The sequence below is a fragment of the Dama dama genome, chromosome 24 (assembly GCF_033118175.1).
Source record: "Dama dama isolate Ldn47 chromosome 24, ASM3311817v1, whole genome shotgun sequence".
Lineage (NCBI taxonomy): Eukaryota > Metazoa > Chordata > Mammalia > Artiodactyla > Cervidae > Dama > Dama dama.
This window is the reverse complement of record NC_083704.1, coordinates 43,486,222-43,504,484: the sequence shown is the minus strand read 5'-3', so window position 1 is coordinate 43,504,484 and position 18,263 is coordinate 43,486,222. Positions and strand designations below refer to the sequence as shown.

General features: G+C 38.2%; 1 protein-coding gene across 7 annotated transcripts; it reads left to right on the top strand.

Moving 5' to 3' along the window:
• The first annotated feature begins 86 nt into the window (after positions 1–86).
• CEP15 (centrosomal protein 15) lies at positions 87–17,005 on the top strand. Of its 7 annotated transcripts, none has more exons than XM_061128167.1 (6): positions 100–182; positions 822–931; positions 1,557–1,637; positions 2,985–3,108; positions 12,236–12,310; positions 14,363–17,005. In XM_061128167.1, exons 3-6 carry the CDS (start codon positions 1,585–1,587, stop codon positions 14,495–14,497), a joined length of 387 nt encoding a protein of 128 aa, XP_060984150.1. In that variant the 5' UTR covers positions 100–182; positions 822–931; positions 1,557–1,584; the 3' UTR covers positions 14,498–17,005. The 7 variants fall into 7 exon arrangements, with proteins under 7 accessions (XP_060984153.1, XP_060984152.1, XP_060984150.1 ...); XM_061128166.1 differs by having other exon boundaries at positions 101–182; positions 1,554–1,637; XM_061128165.1 differs by having other exon boundaries at positions 101–463; positions 1,554–1,637.
• Positions 17,006–18,263: the final 1,258 nt, after the last annotated feature.

Below are 18,263 nucleotides of genomic sequence, written 5' to 3'. Positions count from 1 at the left end.
AGACGCGCTCCTTTTATAAGTACGTGATGACATCACTTCACGTCGCGCTTGCGCAGCTTGGTGGCGTGGCCACGCCCACGCCTGCGCGGAGACCTAACGTCGGCACAGTCTGTGGCGCGCCTTCCCGGAAGAAGTCAGTACGGGGCTCGGTGAGTGAGGTCCAACAGTAGGACGGCCGGCGGGTGAGTTCCCCGAGTGTCCGAAGGACAGCTGTGCGCTGGTGGCTAGGATGCTGTTAAAGGGGAAGAGGTAGGGTGACGAGGAAAGTTCCCGAGCCCTTCCAGAGTAAGCGAGAGTTGCAGTGGTTGGTGAGCTGATGACTCCGAAAAGCTGCGGATCTTCGGCTCAGAAGGCAGACTTTTTCTGAAGTGCTGCTGCTGGTCGCCACAGAAAAGAAGTTACCATGGACTCACTTCCAGCGATTTCCTTGACACTGCATTCAAAACTGGGAGAAAGGCCTGAGGTGATTTCGTCGGAGTATCTGTAATTCGACCCCTTCCTGGCTAGTCTGCGCGCAATTGCTGTCCGCGGTGCTGAAAACAGCGGTATCTTCAGGAAGAAACCCGTTGAGGGCAGGGCAGTGTATTTCCATTTTCCTCGACTTTGCTCACAGACCTACGCTCTGTGTGTGTGCTAAAGGAAGAGCTCATTTTTTTTTTTTTTTAAATCAGTGCTGGAAACGCAGGCAACGAGCAGACAACCAGTATTAGTTTCATAAAATTTAGGAAAGCCAGTGCTTCATTCTAAGACTGAATTTTCATTCTTTTTTTTTTTTTTTTAATTATATTATTTTGGCTTAGCTGCATTCTCCCTTTGTGCAGTCAGGAAACTTCGGTCCTTGCACCCAACCAGATGATTTGCCTTCAGACTCACAGCCATCCAAGTAGTTCACTAGACCTCTGTCTGTATTGGCCCAGGCACTTCTACCAAGGTGAGCTTGCTAATGGTATACAGTGTTTTGTGAAAATGGGTTTTCCCAAACTCCACTAATGAAGAGTCCAGAGCAGCCAGGGTAAGGTGAAACCACTTTAAGATACTTTTCTCCACAGTTAGGCATGAAAAATACTTCCCCATCTGGAAGAGAGATAGTAGAACTGGGCAGTCTTCCAATAAAGGAAAAACCATGAGTTTCCAGTTGGTTTTCATACTTGTTTGTCTGTGTGTCTGAGGGATGGTATTTCTCTGAATTATACACAGTGGATTTTTTTTTTTCTGTTTTGTTTATTCAGTAAAATGTTTACTAGTCTTGGTACCAGCTGCTTGTTTTGAATTCTGATTAAGGTTAAAGTGTGTGTGTGGTTGGGGGTGGGGGACAGGGGAAGTATGCTGTGTTTACCTGTGTCAGTGTTCTGGGATGCATATGGCATCTGGAAAACTATGCATTGTGAGTAAACATATGTAAAATGAAAGAATGCATTTAAAAACATCGTCACAGCCCAAGCTGTATTTTTCCCTTCTGAGACAGAACCAATAGATTGAGATGCTGAATGATCAAAATGTTGCAAAGCTAAGGCCATGGGGTAGAAATAACTTTAAATGTCCTTACTATTTAGCAGAAAGCTATCAAGGCAGCTTTGATTAAAGATGACGTCTCTGCTCACTCAAGAAATTCGCCTTTCTAAAAGACATGAAGAAATGTAAGTTGTTGTTGTTGTTTTAAAAAGGCTAATCTCAATGTATGCACTGTACTGGCTTTATTAGTGACACTGTGTGCACAGGAAAACTTAAAAATCTGTAAGTTTGTCAATTTTTGTGACACTTGAGAGATTTTGGTTTTAAGGAGTGTCATTATCCCTCAAGAACAACAAAGATTAAAAGGTCTGATTATGTTTTATGTCTTTAATTTCTTGTTACTAGTATCTAGATAAATTCACTCTCCCTCTTAGCCGCTCTATGCTCTACACTGCAGTTCAGTGAACTTCTCTAAGCCTTTTACCAAGACCAGCTTTCATGAGTATGTGACCTGTATAGTCACAGGCCCTGCACTAGATTTAGCCTAGGAGCAACATTTTCATTTTGCACTGGGCTCTGCAAATTCTATGGCCAGTCCGGCACTGTTATTTAGTATTAACCCTTCTCTAACCGCTGTTTGTGGGCACTCATGTTTTGCTTTTCTTTAAATAATTACCAGCCTCTCTGCCTTGGCCTTCTAAGGTATTTTTCTTATGAAAATGACTTTTCAAAGACCTGGCTTTTTATTTCTACTCTCAAGAACAACCCTGTGCAACATACTGTTTCCTGAGAATCTCCTCAACTCTTTGAGAAACAGTTAGACTGCTACTGTACCATTTGTGTATGTTTTCTCATTTGATCACTTAATAAGACTCAACACTTACAAAAGGAGCATTTAACCATGGAGAAACTTTTGAAGTCCGTTATATATAACCAAGTGGTTTGATAATTTATTTATAACTTTCTACATCTTCAATTAGTTTTACCATGTTGTGAGTATGCATGTGTACACACAGCCTCTCACTCATATATGGAACTATCATCTTTCTCTTGGAAAAAGAGGAAAAAAATATTTTTATTGCTGCTTCAAACATATGGAAGTTTAGCACAATTCTAAATGTGTAACATAAGATTCAGGGGTACTGAAGTGTTAAGCAGAAGGTTTTGTATAGCAAGTCATACCAATGTCTGTGTGGGGAGGTATATTTAAGTGTGTGTACAAAGGGGTATGGATTACAGTTTGCATTTGCACTAAATATTTTCCAACACTTTAAAATACTTTCAAGACTAGAGAGGTTAAAAAAACACAAGTGTGTACTTACAGTGTAAATATGAAAATACAAATAATTTCACTGAGACTGAAGACTTCCTGAACTACCTAAGTTTTTCACTGTCTTATTAACTGGCATATAGTAACTGGATTTAAAAGTAGGTTGAACTGGAAGTGAGGTGCAATTAAGAAATGATTTATATTGGCCAAGCAATAAAATGTTTCTTTTTAAAATTGTTACATAATCTTCATTTTTTTGTAGAGTATCACAAAGATTAATGTTACTTCAAAGAATGGAGAATAAACCTGAAGATCAAAACAAGGGAAAGGCCTCACAGACACAAGCAGCTAACGCCGCTTTACAAAGGAATGTTAGTCTTTTAAAGGTAAGATTCTCTGAATGAATGAAACCTATTTTCCCCACTTTTGCAAAAAGGTTTTAATTCAATTTCATTACTTTGATTTATGTAATTCCTTTGAGTAACAAATAGAATTAATGATACACTACTATTTAAATTCATGTTAACTGGACAAGAAGCATGGATTTTCACTTATTAAAATGAGAGCCTTGACGTTTGCTCAGGCTAATGAAAAATCAATAACTATAAAAAGAACTTTAAAGCTATCTTTGTACAAGAAGTAACGAATACAAGACATAGCTTCTGGGGACTTCCCTGGCAGCCCAGTGGTTAACAATCCGTCTTCTGATGCAGGGGACATGAGTTGGATCCCTGGTCAGGGAACTAAGATTCCTCATGCCCATATCGCAACTAAGACCTAATGCAACCAAAAAAAGAAAAAAAAAAGACATAGCTTCTATCTTCCATCTTCTTTTATTTGTAGGGAGATTCTGAAACACGATAAAGTACCTATCATATGCTCGAAACAATTTGATTTTGCCCTCCTGGGGCCACAGTCAATATACAGATTTCGTATCTGAGGTAACAGATTTCCCAGGATCTTCTTTGATGGTGATGGAGGAGGTGGTCAAAGTATGTGACTGCGCAGGGCCTCACCATTTGGCCAGTGTGCCCATTTGGAGTAAAATCATATGTGTAACATTTTTGGCTGCTTGCTGTACTTTGCTTCCAGAATTGTATGGCTTCATCCATAATTAAAACCCTAAAGTTTGCTTCCATTCGAGCTTCCAAGAGATCCTATGACTAAAACATTTGGTAGTAAGGCTATATTATTTAAGTTATAAAGCAGTGTTTTCAGTTTTTTATTGTTAAATATTTTCATCGATAGGCATGATGTAGTTCTCTTCTGTCCTCACTAGAGGATAAAGGAAGAGGAAAATTCAGTTATCTTCTCAGCTTCTGGCAGTTTGATCCACAGTAATTTAAGTCACAGCCATAGTGCTACCAAAGCATTCTATATTGCCATATGTCTTACTTGCCCAATGGTATTTGCAATATTTATTTTTAAATGGAAATATATAGGGTAATCTAGAAGTTGCTCTGAAAAGTCAGAAAATCCAAATTGGAAGTCTTCACGGCTTGCTTGCTACTTGTTACGGTGAGTGCAGGTAATATCGGCGAGTGCAGGTGATACTGTCTTCCTTTTAATGCCCAAGTATTTGACGAATGCCCAGCTCTTTACTCTTGAGCTAGTTTTGAGCAGAAAGTGAGGGTAACAAAGTAACTACAAGTTAGGTCCTTTACATCAAGTAGCTTACAGGCTCTGTTCATGACCTAAAATATATGCAAAACAGAGACCCTGTATCATCAAACATTAATTACACGCTGTGGAATACTCAGCACTTTGCTGTGTGCTCAGTCGCTCAGTAGTGTCCTACTCTTTGTGACCCCGTGGACTGTAGCCCGCCAGGCCCTCTGTCCATGGAGATTTTCCAGGCAAGAATACTGGAGTGGGTTGCCACGCCCTCCTCCAGAGTACTCAGCACTTTAGGAGTGTTAAAGTACTTAGCACTTTAAAAGTGTTAAAAACTCTTGGAGAGCTAGAATATTCTATGAGGTCTCAGAGAAGAAGCTAAGCTAAGCGGGAAGACATTCCATTGAGTTCTCAAGGACGAGCCAAGATCAGAAGAAGAATGAATGGCCTATTAATGTTCACGGGATCCTAAGCTAACTGGCTTGGAAGGCCCCAGGAAACAGGATGAATGTATATTGTGAGATGAAATGAAGTTGAGACTTGGTATGTAGAGATAATACAGTGTTGTGAGCAAAAAAAAAAAAAAAAAAGGAAAAAAAAAAGCAAGACTTAAACATATGAAAGAGTTTTTAAGAAAGATTCATTTGCTATTTAGCAAAGTAATTTCAAAAATGGAGAGATTTGAGGAGGTAGCTAAGAAATCACTGTCATATCTAAAAGGAAGGTAACGAACCTAGTTTCATAGTCTTGAGAAACCAGTTTGGTATGGTGTTTTTTCCCTTAATTATCAAAATAATATACTCTTATTATAAAAAAACTTGAAAGAGCCAAGATCGAAAACCTTCTGTATCATCTGCCTGTCCAGAAATTAGTATATTTTTCTATATTTCCTTTCAGCTTTTTATAAACATTTTTTTAACTCTCTTACATCCCAGGTAAAGTTACAGATGCAGTTTCCCCCTAGTTTTTTACATGTGTGCTTAGTCACTTTGAATAATTGGATATGCAACCTTTTTTTGTCCTTCTTTCCCTCATATATAATTTTTATATACGAGGGATATAATTTTAGTGACTCTCCCACAGAAGTTACTGTTAAGATAAATAGGACTTGATTACAGAATTTGAGCTGGGAAAGACTGTAAAAAGCATATAGCTTTAGATTCTTATCTAAAGTCTTTTTTGTTTTGCTTTGTTTTGTTTTTTAGCATAAAAACTTTTCCCACAGATGTAAAATAAAGGTCCTCCCCAATGCTTAGTGGTAAACAACCCACTTGCCAACACAGGAGATGCGAGTCCAACCCCTGGGTCGGGAAGATCCCCTGAAGGAGGGAGTGGCCATCTACTCCGGTGTTCTTGCCTGGGAAATGCTATGGACAGAGGAGCCTGGCGGGCAACAGTCCATAGGCTCACAAAGATTCAGACGTGACTGAGCACACACAGTAGAGAAAAGTGGTCCTGCTTTGGCCCAAAGTCCTACAGTCCCCTCCTTGACTGTACTGCTGGGTCTCTAGAGAACTGAGAAAACCACTGATCTGGGCGAATCCCTTAATTTATAGAGATGAGAAAACAATAATGTATCACTCCTAACATCCCTTTGCAAGAACAGATTAAATAGGATTTCCTGGGCAGTTCAGTGGTTAAGACTCTGTGCTCCCAGTGCAGGGGGCACAGATTTGATCCACAATCAAGGAATAAGATTCTCCTGAACACACACACACACACACACACACACACGCACACACACACACAGATTAAGTTAGAGCAGGATAGGTACTTAAGTACCAAGTGCAATTGAAAATGGTGCCCTTAAAACCTGGTACCACTCCTATAATATAGTAAACAAAGTAAGGATGACTGTATACTGTCCATTATCTGACCTTATTCCCATGTTCTGAACAGTATCATGAACACTAAAAGGGCATGAGCTTTAACTTTAAGAAAGAAAGATGTAACACTAGCATCTTTCAATGACATGTCTTTATACTTAAGAGAAGCCAAGGTTGTTTCAAAACTAGTATGAGTTGAGTAAAATTAATGGGTAAAACATAAACATATAAAAATCAATAGCAATCCTATGTATACAGGTGGAAAATAGAGATCACATTCACGTTAGCAATAAAATTATAAAATACATACTTGGGAATGCTCTTAACAAAGGATCTGTATGACTGCTATGAAGATAATTATTACACTTCAGTGGCAGTTTTAAGGAAAAACTTAAATGAAGACATAAGCCTTAATCCTGACTGGGGAAACTACTATTTTTTCTAAGTCATCTGTCACAAAATTATTTTTAGATTTAGTAAAATCCCAACAAAAAGTGTCTTTAATTGCATTTGGATAAATAAATTAGCACAAATATCAAAGACTGATTTTAAAAGGGGAATGAGAGTAATCCCATCAAAGATTCAAACTTAGTAAAAAATGTATATGAATGTAAGTAGTGAAGAAAATTCATAGTGAGGGTTTAGTCAGTAAATGTCATGGAAGACAGTGGATTTTGAAAACTGGCTCAGTGGTTTTTTTTTTTCTGTTACCGTTAATACAATGAAATCTGCCTTTTAAAATCAAACATAAATGGACTTAGAAGCCTGAAAATATTTTATTCTACAAATATTTCCATGATAAAAACTGCCCTCTCTCCCACCTTTCCCTCCACAAAATTTAGTTTAAACCCCAAAAGATGCTTTTTTGGCAACAGGTCCATGTCTTGTGAGATGGACCAATAGGACAGAGTGAGGAAGAACGAGTGTGTCCTCCAGCAGGTCAGACACACAGCCGGTGCTCTCCTTCAGGGACATCCTGGAAGCCTCCACGGGGCAGCTGGCAGTCACAACTGCCACCCAGGATGGCCAGTACTTGGCGGCCCAGGTCTCTGCTCTTTCCTCTCACATTTCTCACTTTCCCTAATGCGTATGTTTAACACATGTCTCTGCGTTCTTTGTACCAATGACCCTTACACTTCATGTCTTTAATATCTTATTTTTTGTATCCCAGAAATTGCCACTCCAGCAGCTTAAAAGATTAAACCCAGCCCAGCCGCAGCTCGATGGGGAGGGAGGGATGTAGGCAGGGAGGAGCAAAGACAGATCTTGGTACATGATGCTTTGTGCTCCTTCCTTTTCCTTTTCAGGAGTCAATTTGTTTATACAGGCTCCCGAGTCATGCCACAGAGTAACAGTTATACTGTCACCCACTGGAAGCTTGTTTTTTAATTGCTATGAAAAATCTCACAACTATGCAAAAGAAGGGATAGAAGAATATTTCCATGCACTTATCACCCACATTCAATCATTGTCAGAACACAGCCAGCTTGTTTTGTCTATACTCTTCACCTCTACCCCCTCACATCACTTTGAAGCTAACCTTCAGACACTGCATTGTTTCACCTGTAAATATTTCTGTACATCCCTTTATTTCAGTATCTGTCACTAAAAGATAAGGACTGTTTTAACCAAAATCAAAATGTCAGTATCAACCTAAGAAATTAACAATAAACCCTCAAATAGCTAATCAGGTTCCAAATAAAATTCAACTTGTAATTGATAGAGGTTTCCTAAATTTCTCACAGTTCTCCCTGCTCTTTTATCCCCGCTTTTAATATATTTGTTAAAGGAATTGGGTCATTTGTCCCGTTGAGTTTCTGGGTATCACTACTTCCATCACTGAGGTACTCATTTAACATGTTGCTCTGTTTCCCCTCATTCCTTTTAATATAATTGACAGATCTAAATTGTGTTGTGTAACAGAAATGTGGTGCAAGCCACATATGTAATTTTAAATTTCCAAGGAACTAATTTTAATAATGTCAACCTGAACAGACTAAGTAAAATGTTAAGACTTCAAACATCTTTCAAATGTAATTGCTCTAAAAAGTTAGTAAATATTTTATATTCTATTTTCTTACTAGACCCTCAAAATTCAGTGTGTATTGTACATCACAACACATCTTAATTCAGACTTGTATATTTCAAGTGCTCAGCAGCTACTTGAGGCTAAGAAATACTCCATTAGCAGTACAGATTATAGAGAGGCCTGAGCAGATTCAGATTCTGTTTTTGAGAAGAACACTTCCATAATGCCAGCTGTCTCTCTTTTTTTGGAATGTTAGGCATTGATGATCACTGCCTAAGTATACTCATTAGGGGTTATGAAAAGCAATATTCAAATTCTTTTATTCCTTCTCATTCAACTGCTGATTAGTTATATTAAGAGACACTTGTCCTCATCAATTATTTGATTACACTGAGGTATATTTCATAGAGGAATAAGCATGACGAATGCTTGATTCTATTTAGTTTTCAGAATAATAGGTTGGCTCTCTACTGTCCTGCAAAAGTGACCAATTAGGTGTTGTTGGTTTTTTATATTGTTTTGTGTTTTGTTGCTGTTGTTTTTTGAGGTGTCCTGGGTTGGAAATGTTTCAATCCATTTCAGTATTTATTCCCGTTTATTGTCAACTTGTCCCATTTTAAACAAGTGGGAACCTCTTCAGATTAGCTCCTGAATGCCTCTGCTGAGATCTCAGCAGCATGACAGTTTCCTTTCTGTTCTGATGAAACATTCCAGGCTCATCATGTGCATTTGTTGCTGAGACCTGGAACAGCCACTGTTCCAAGGAGCCCTGGATCCTTTTGGTAGGAAATATGTTTGGAGCCCTCTCTCTGGGCAATGGTGGTGTTTATTTTGACCTTTTTTTTTTTTTTTTTAAAGATAAGAGCTCCTATCAGAAATTCCAGGATTCCAGTTTGCAAGGCTTTTAACTTAAAATGATAGATTTTATACCTCTAACTTCTTTTTCTGAAATCCAAAATCTGTTCCCAAAGAAGTTTCCAACACCAGCACATCTACTTCTGTACCTTATATTCTATGATCCAGACAGCACTGTCACTGTCCATGTGATTATAAAGAATCGTTTTCAGTAAGATGCTTTTACTAAGATTCTTTTTGTCCTTAGGGTGTATCTCACTAGGGGTGCTCACTCAAAATATTGTGTTCTAAGGTCACTTGATATATTTATTCTCTGTGTAGCTATGCCACCTACTAGATAGCAGTTAGATCTGTTTATTTTCAAACTGTAGGGACTGCTTTGTCAGCTGTTTTCTAACAATTTTAAATGATCTAGTGACAAGTCTATACAACAAGACAACAAGGGAGTCAGGTAAAGCTGGCCAGCAAGCCCCTGTTTTCCTCTTTCTTCCTTTTCTTCCCCTACCCCCTTGGGTACTTTTTCTTTTTCTTTAAAGTTTCTGATTTATACTCAGGATTCTTTGACCCTTCAGCCTGTATTTACTTAATGAATATTTCAGTACCTAGTACATACCCTGCACTTATTAGATTCTCAGATGCTTAAAGGTTATATAAGACATAGTCCTTTCCTTTAGGCAGCATATAGTGAAAAAGAAGGTTCTTATGTCGAAGGATTAAGATACAACTTGCTACAGAAGGATGCTGTCAAATTGCTGAGATTCTGAGTCAGGCTAAGGAATGCCTGCTTGATCCTCTGTGTTGTGGGTACCAATTTACCTTTTTTTAAATCTAGGGGAGGACATATGTAAAGTAGCTTTTAGCAGAACTAATCAATTCCAAGTTAAGTATGTATTAAAGTACGATATGGTCTAGGCATGAGTACAAGTAAGCATTAAGTATTTGTTGAATGAATAAGTGTAATCAGAAGGCCACAGCATTAACAATCACATGAAAAGGCCAGAGGAGACATCCTGAAAGAACAATATAGGGAGCGCTGAATTTTTAAATGGCAGGAATAAGATTTGGAATTACACGATACAGCATAGGTATCTGAGTGGATAGAATTCCCACTAGTACACGTTTAATACATTCAGTGGAAAAAGATGAGTTTAGTTTTATCAGGTTTAGAATTAAGGGCCAGGAAGAGAAACTAGCCATCCTTCTATAATAATAATTGATACTGAATCAGAGACAATCTTGGAGGCAGAAAAAGTGAAAAGCTGGGGCCAGATGTCTCAAATCTTAAGAAAGCCCACACTGAGGATTAATGAGAGAAAAAAAGAGCCAGCCAAGGAGCAGAGGGGGAGGAGGAGTCCGAGAGGTAAGCGAAACATTGAAAGAAGTGAAATATGACTTGAGCTAAGGAAGAAGTTCTCTCGAGGGGTGATAATCCCTTGTCCAAATGCTGCAGCGATGACAGCCGGGTTTGGCGGACTTGGGCCTGCTTTTCCAGGCCATGCGTCCCTCTCCTCCTGTCTGCTCTTTCCACTGCAAATCTGCTCTTCTCTACAAGATACTCAGTATTCTTATTTTCTGATCTTTAAGAAAAATGTTTAATCTTGCCTATAGGTCGCAAAGAGTCGGACACGACTGAGCGACTGAACTGAACTGAACTGACAGGTGCTAGTAGCACCTAGATCTCCCAGTTCAGGTAACTTTGTAACTGTTCTTAGAATAATGGTAACATTGGGATTGTGAGTTTTGTTTGATTCCTAGATGTATAAAGCGGTTTTTCCAGAACCCTGTTGAATCTCAGTGTAAACAGAAGAGTTGGTATCCCGTGTCTGTTGTATCATTGACATCAAAAGCCCTCTAAGCCTGCATGTTGGTCGTGAACTGCTGGTATGGGATAGAGATGCTAATAGATGAGCTTTTTATCCCTAAATCATTTTCTTTCCCCTTCAAATCACCTTCCTCCAGACAGCAGGTGCACTAATGGCTGTGCAACTTTGGGGAGTCCCTTTAGGGAATTTCCTGTTTTTCCCTTTTCCATTTCACACCCATCCCTTGCTCCCGCCGCTGCCATCTGCTATCTCTTTTCTCCTGTTCAGCGTTGGCTTCTTCACACCCCACTCCCACGCCCTTTTCCATCGCTCTCCTTCTGTCCAACAGCCCTGTACTCAGATCGCTCCTGTGCTTCTACATAGAGCAGAGAACTTTTTCTTTTCTATCAACTTATTAAGCTGAGAGACAGAATTTACACAGCCTTCCCACCAGTGGCCCTGTGAACTGGACAAACCTGAGCAAGCATGAGACAACAGAGGTGCTGATTTGGGGAGAATTTACTACACGGGGCTTGAGTATCTCTCTAACAACTTGTAAAGTCTTACATTTCTGGGCATGAACTTTATGTACAGATCTAGATAAAATCGTTCCTGAAGTATGAATCAAGCTTAAATACTCTTGTGTTTCTACATCCATAAGAGAAAACATAAGTATCTACATGTTTAAGTACTTAGTAACACACAGTGCTTGAATGCCATGAGCTGAAGGATATACTACCTCGCAATAAAATTTGCCTTTGAGATTAGCTTAGAAATCTGGTACTAAAAGTCTAAACAGCGTAGCGAAAGGTTCTTATTGCAGAGTACTCAGGTACCTCATGGACCTTTTAAATTTAGGGACTATTTGCCTATGTATATAATTCAAATATGAAGTCCTGCATAAATGAAAGGTGTGTCATTAATATACCATGTGCATGATCTAGACAGACTAGAACTCTCCACTTTGAAGGTTAGCCTAGTGTGGGTCTGAGGATCTGATTGTTTTTAGTATCAGAATATTTGACTATTTTATCCATCTGGCTGTTTTTAAAGGATTTTAAAGCTAAGTTAGTCCTCTGAGCAGTTTTAGAGGAAGTTCTTTTTCCAAGAATTATTGGCATTTACTAACTACTTAAAATGAAAAAAGCAGAACTTAGATGTACCACCCCCATCCCCTGCCTTTTATTTTAAAATAAGAAACACTTGCTTCTCTATTTGCCACTGGTTAATTAAGCAGTGATCAGTTCTCTGTCAGCATCATCTCCATGAGTTTAAACTGTGTATGCAGAGAAGAGTCGAAGCAAGAGATTAGAAATATATAGCTATTGCTATTAGAGGTGCTGTGTGTGTCTGTGAATGTTTTGAAAAATGCTTCTATCTGTTTCAGGATATAGAAGCAGCAGAAAAGTCTCTACAGACCCGGATTCATCCAGTTCTACCAGCTGAGGTGGCTGCTCTTGAGGTGAGAATCTTAAGGAACAAATGTCCAACAAGAGACTCCTATTCTGTCCGTAGTGCATTTTAAGTGGCTCTGTGTATTTCCCAGCTTTCTGCATCCAATAAAATACACAAAATGTACCTGATTGATCTCTCTGTCCACAGTGCCATACCTTGTACGATGTAGTCTGTAAGTATTTTGGTTTTAAAAAATTTTTACGTCAAGTGAAAATTTTATCAAGACCTTGTGTCTTTTCACCAAGTCACTTAGAAACTATTTTCTTGTTAAATCCTAACAGACAATATGCACTAAATCTTAAGATGACAGCCTCACCAAAATGCTTTTCCTGTTGGCTGATGTTACAAGTAGCAGCTCAGTCTCTTCACCGAAAAATGCAACCAGCGCTATTTAAATGCATATTATCATGCAGCACAGCGTGGCTTTTGTCTGTTTGATTTTGCTCTGTTCAAGAACAGATTGAGAAGATGGCTGGCAAAAATAAACCATAGTTGGTATATGCATGTATGTGTGCCGAAAGGGAATTTGCTACATATAAAATAGTTTCACTATATTCTTAATGACCTTTTTCTAAGTGCAGTTTTGCTTGCTGCCTAACCAAGAAGGTGAACAGACTCAAAAATGAAAGGCTGAGAATTTGCCCCGCAATCTTCTGTGTCATCTAGGGCAATAAGAAAAGGCAGTGATCAAGGACAGAAAAAACTCCTGTTCAAAGTTGTGCCCTGGGCATGTCTTTTTCTTTGTTGAATTTTCCAATACCTTACCCTGGCCTGCACAGGGCCAAACAATAGGGGTTAATCCAGCCGTGAATGGCGGAGAAACACCCAACCACAGGCCTCGGCTGGTATTTTTCTTAGCGAGTCTCGCACAGCAGGATGGCCCCTGTTTTAAGTAAGTCAGGCTACTTCTCAGACCACATGCATAGACGCCTAGATAAATGGAGGCCCATACCATCTTCAGTTTGCAGAACTCCCATTATCTTTTTTTTTTTTCAAATGACAATATTTTATTTTTTTGGTCATGCAGCACATGGAATCTTAGTTCTCTGACCACAGGTCGAACCCAAGCCCCCTACTGTGGAAGCGCCACATCCTAACCACTGGACCACAAGGAAATTCCTCCCACCCCATGCCTTTTTATTGCTCAGAGTGTGTCCCCAGTGCTATCTAACTCTTTGAATTTCCCAAGATGAGACTGATAGTGATGATCTCATATAAAATGCCCTCCTATGACACAGAGTTTTTGGCAGCTTACTTAGGACAGTCAACCAAGAGACCACCCAGCTCATGGACAGCTATCCAGTGATGCAGTTGGAGCTTCTGTAGCTTAAGGACTGCTCCAACCAAGGCAGAAACACAGCACCTCAATTTCCAAGTTACTTGAATTAAAAATAGCTAGGTGATGTTGGTATTATTTTGTCATTATCCAAAACAGTGTGGGAAGAAGCTACAATTTGCCACATCAAGTGCTGTTCTAAAAGATAGAGTGGATACGTATTTTTAATGTTTCTCCCTCATACAGTTAAGGGGTTAATTCACCCGAATCCTGTTAGCATCCTCTTTATATTTCAGTTCCTGATCTCATCCCAGGTCACTTCTTTTTCTGTTAATTCTAAGGCAGTTGTTCACGGTGAATCATTTCATTGTGATAATTATAGTATGAAGAGTCATTTGGTACAGGATTAGAAACATTAAACAAGAACTTTTAATGATTTTTGTGGCCATAAATGATACTACTGGGAATAATCACATGATTGGCCACAAGAGGGCGTGTAAAATCACAATAAAATTGTAAAACCTGTAATACTGCCAGGCTCTGGTTTTACTGAGAAATTTGAAAATTAACACTAGTAAGTAGCCAGATTTTTTTTTCTAAAATTAACATAAAATATTCTGCAGAGGAAGTGCATTCTACGTATGTGTGTGAGTGTGTGTGAGTGTGTGTGTACATGCACACACGCACACTTAAGGGAATAAACATTTAGACTATTATGAAGAGCCAAGTTCAATTGCTTGATATGCTTTTTCACTTTTGGATGTTTTTTTTTTTCTCCCCCAGACTCTTTACTGGGCATCAGTAGAAGAATATATTCCCAAATGGGAACAGTTTCTTTTAGGAAGAGCACCGTATCCTGCTAGTAGTGAAAATGGAAATGAAGCAGAAGATACCATTCAAAAGAGGGCGCAGCAATAGCTTCTCCACATAGTATTTCAGAAACCTATCTAGTAAAGCTGTATATTAAAGAGTATTCAGGTCACTGTGGGGACTTTAGGAGTAAGAGAGATTGCCTCATTACGTCCTCTGCGACAATGAAGGTTTGAGAATCTACCGGCAACTTCCAGGTAATCACTGGAAGATCTACTGCCATTTCAGTGTCATAAACTTGTCTTCTACCAAACTGATGTAAGTGTTAAAAGCTGATATTGGAAAATGGGCTGTTGATTAAGTAAGTTGCTAACTGAGTGTTGTGTGCTGTTTTGTTTTTTTCCTAATCATTTCCATGATTCTCATCTAAAGAGTGAATACCAGATTATACATTTTCTAGAATCTTACTTTTCAGTTGTTTTATTAAGAGGGTAAGGCACAAGATCCAAGAGGTTTGCTTACATTTTAGTTTTTTAACAGGTGAAAAGACAATGACAACTGCTTTAGTATAGTAACACTGATTAGGAAATGAGTCATAGGATTTTGTCCCTCATAGATAACTGATCCTGTAAAAATTCTGGAAGAAAGAAGTAAACTGTTAAGTGTTCAATAAGCAGCTAGTTTCAGCAGGGCTCAGACTGGGTTCTGAAAAAGAACTAGTAGAGCTGAGAATGGTCACTGGATTTTGAGTTATTTAAAGAGCACCAACCTGTGAATACAAGTAAACTCCTCTCTTATCTTTTCATCTTTAAATCTGCCCTTCCCTCTCCCTTCTATTTTTGTTATTTCTCAAACAACTGTCAGTCAGAAAGCTTTGGGTCACAACCCTGAACAACCCTGAGACTGTTCAATCCACCACTGCTGGAGAGCTCAAAAAAAAAAAAAAAAAAAAAATTCTAATTTTTCTAATTATAAAAGCAGCTCCTGCTTAGTAAAGGGAGTCCACATCACAATGAAAGACTTTCCATTTCAAACTGGTTTGTAGTTTTATAAGATGACAATAGGACAAGCTGGAAAAAAAAAAATCCATTGTGCTGATAGGTCCTCTAAACTACCATCTTGGAAATATCCTGCTGAGTGGGTGTTGGTGTGGGTAACAATAATGTTGTTTTCATAATACGTGCTGGCAGATGAGCACACTTCTCTCCAGTGCTAACAGTTGTAATTAAGGAATAAACAGCACAGAGTGTCAGTCCGATGACAATTTCATCTATAGTGTCACAATACAAAATGTCACAGAATATTAGAATTGTTACATAACTATAAAAAGGATCGGCTTAAAAGCCGAAAGCCCTTTAAAAAGCAAGACAGAGAAAGGAAGAAAAAAGAAAACTGGCATAGAGACCAGAACAATTTTATACCTTCTCAAGAATGTTCTGTCACGAAAATAAATTGATATATATTTTTTTTCCTGTTACATTACAGTTTGGTTTCTAGCCATCCAGTTGATTTAGCAGGAGAATGCAGGGCTTTTTAGCAGCTTCGAATTGGTAAACAGATTTAGATGTAGTAGGGAGAACATGAGGAAGTTTTTTTTTTCTTAACATCCAATCTTTCCCAGCATATGCACATAAGAAGGTGAACGAAGCAATGTGAAACTTATTTCTCTTCAGTCAAGTGAAAAAAAAAAGGCTAAACATTTGTTGAGATGGTAAAATATTGTGTCAAGCAAGTAGGCACATTCCAAAATTAAACAGTGGTTGATACGTGAACGTCCTCAAATATTTGAGCATTACGCTTCCTTTGAGTTCTGTAAATTAAATCACCAGTAGGTTAGATTAAAATACAAAATGAATAGCAATATAACCATCTCAGAAAAGGTTCAGGTTTTTTCTCCCCCAAATTGATTAACTTGCTAAATTGTGTTTTCAATAAACCTAAGTTTAATGTTCCCCAGGTTATGATTTAGGGCAGAGGGGAAGGGATTTCTGGGCTTTGACTGTTCCATTTCCCCCATTTCTAGTTAGTACCTCAACAACTCCCAGAGAGGACTTTATTCCTGGCCCCCATAGAGCTTTTCCCCAGGCCCCTCTTTGTAGCCTGGAACAGATTGCACCACATGGTGTATGTTAAAAAAAAAAAAAAAAAAATCCCCAAAGGGACCTGGATACCCCCATTAAAGGGCGTTATAGTCTTCATGTCAAATTAGCTTTAGATAGGAATTTCCAAATATATTTTTTCTGTAAGGAGGGGAGAAATACCACATCTAATACAGATTTTGTACATAATTAGTAGGAAAAAGACAAGGAAAAGGAAATGTCATCCATTGAGTCTTTTTCCTCTCTAGTCAGTGCCCTTACATATACTATATTGTATATCCACTAGCCTTTATGAAAACTATGAGTTTCTTTTTTTTTATCTTCAGAATAATAGGGTTTTCTAAATAAAGCTTGTTCCAAGAATTTTTCATAGCCTTTCTTGGGTTACTGCAAATGCATAAATATTCAAAGCTCATTCAAAGCTGAAACACTTCTAGTGTATGATATTATTAAGCTACAAAATGCTAAAGATCAGAAGGAGCTGTAGTTTTTCTCTGAAATATTAATTTTACTAAAGTACTCAGGGAAAAGCCTAATACTCTGGAAACCAGACAGCTGCTCTTTCCCATGCGTAGGGAGCAGTGTGAATGAAAGTGATGTCAAAGGACAGTTTTTCTCTGCCTTCTATACAAGGTGTTTTAACTTGCTAGCTTAAGATTTAGATGAGAATTAAAATAATCTTTAACAGTCTTTACCATTTTGTATTCTCTGCTTCATTCTCCTTTTTCTATTAAGAAAAAAGGTGTGTGGGTATATTTATTTTTTGATTCAAAATTAAATTTATTTGGAGATTATTTTATCACTTTTGAGGCAACTGGAGACAGATTAAGGGTAGAGTGAGGGAACATTTATGTGAAAAACCAGGGTACACAGTCATTAATTTTAGACAGGAGGAAGATACTAGCATTAAACCCACAGTACGGTGGGTTATATTGTGTAAAATTTAATGCACAAGGCCATGAATTTGTCTTATCTACAAAACACATTCTTTTCCTTCCTAAGTCTATTGTCTTTTTACTCTAAGCCAATTCACATCCTTTTATTTTTATTTTTTTTTTAAAGAAATCCTCTTGTTTAGAACAAAAAGTTCTAAATCTCCCTGAAGAGTTTTCCCCTGCTTTTTAAGAATTGCCCAAACATAATACCTATACGACTTAAAACATTCTTCATTTCAGTAGTCTATTTTGACTCTTCCACTTTAATTAGGATATTAAGTTTATTTTTAAGAATTGCTGACCAAAATCTCCTCTTCAGAGAAGGTAGTAACTAGATGGTGAACTCAAACAGTAAAAGAAAGTCTGTGGAAAATATGGAGAACGGGAAGAGGAGAGAAATTACTTTGAGAAAGCTTCAAATTGAAACGAGAAAGTGTGTCTGTGCCTCTCCGTTTGGTGGTGGTTTTGTTTCTAATTTAGAAGTCAATTTGTCTACATAGGAAATTTAATTCCCTACTGCTAATAAGAAAACAGTTAAGAGTTTCCTGGGACAAACATGGAGACATGTCAAACTTCAGCCATTATGGAGAGGACTGATTTGCGAATTTGACACCTGGCATTGTGATCTCCCTTTCTAACTGGAGCTGAGATTATATCCTTAGTAAAATCCAAGACAAGGAAAACCAGTCCAACGAAAAAGAGGCTAAAAAAAATGCTTCCGGACATCATCTTACCTCTCAGAATCAAGTTTCCTTGCTTACAAGAGAAAGGACTGGGTTTCCAACATTGTAATAATGTTTTAAAGTTCTTGCTATTTTAAAAACTCTTAATTTGTGTCTC

Excerpts from the sequence above, each read along its gene's own strand:
- CEP15 (XM_061128170.1), top strand. The coding sequence starts at position 1,585 with ATGACGTCTCTGCTCACTCAAGAAATTCGCCTTTCTAAAAGACATGAA. Across the intron at positions 1,638-2,984 it reads TCTAAAAGACATGAAGAAAT|AGTATCACAAAGATTAATGT; the intron begins GTAAGTTGTTGT and ends ATTTTTTTGTAG. Across the intron at positions 3,109-12,235 it reads GGAATGTTAGTCTTTTAAAG|GATATAGAAGCAGCAGAAAA; the intron begins GTAAGATTCTCT and ends TATCTGTTTCAG.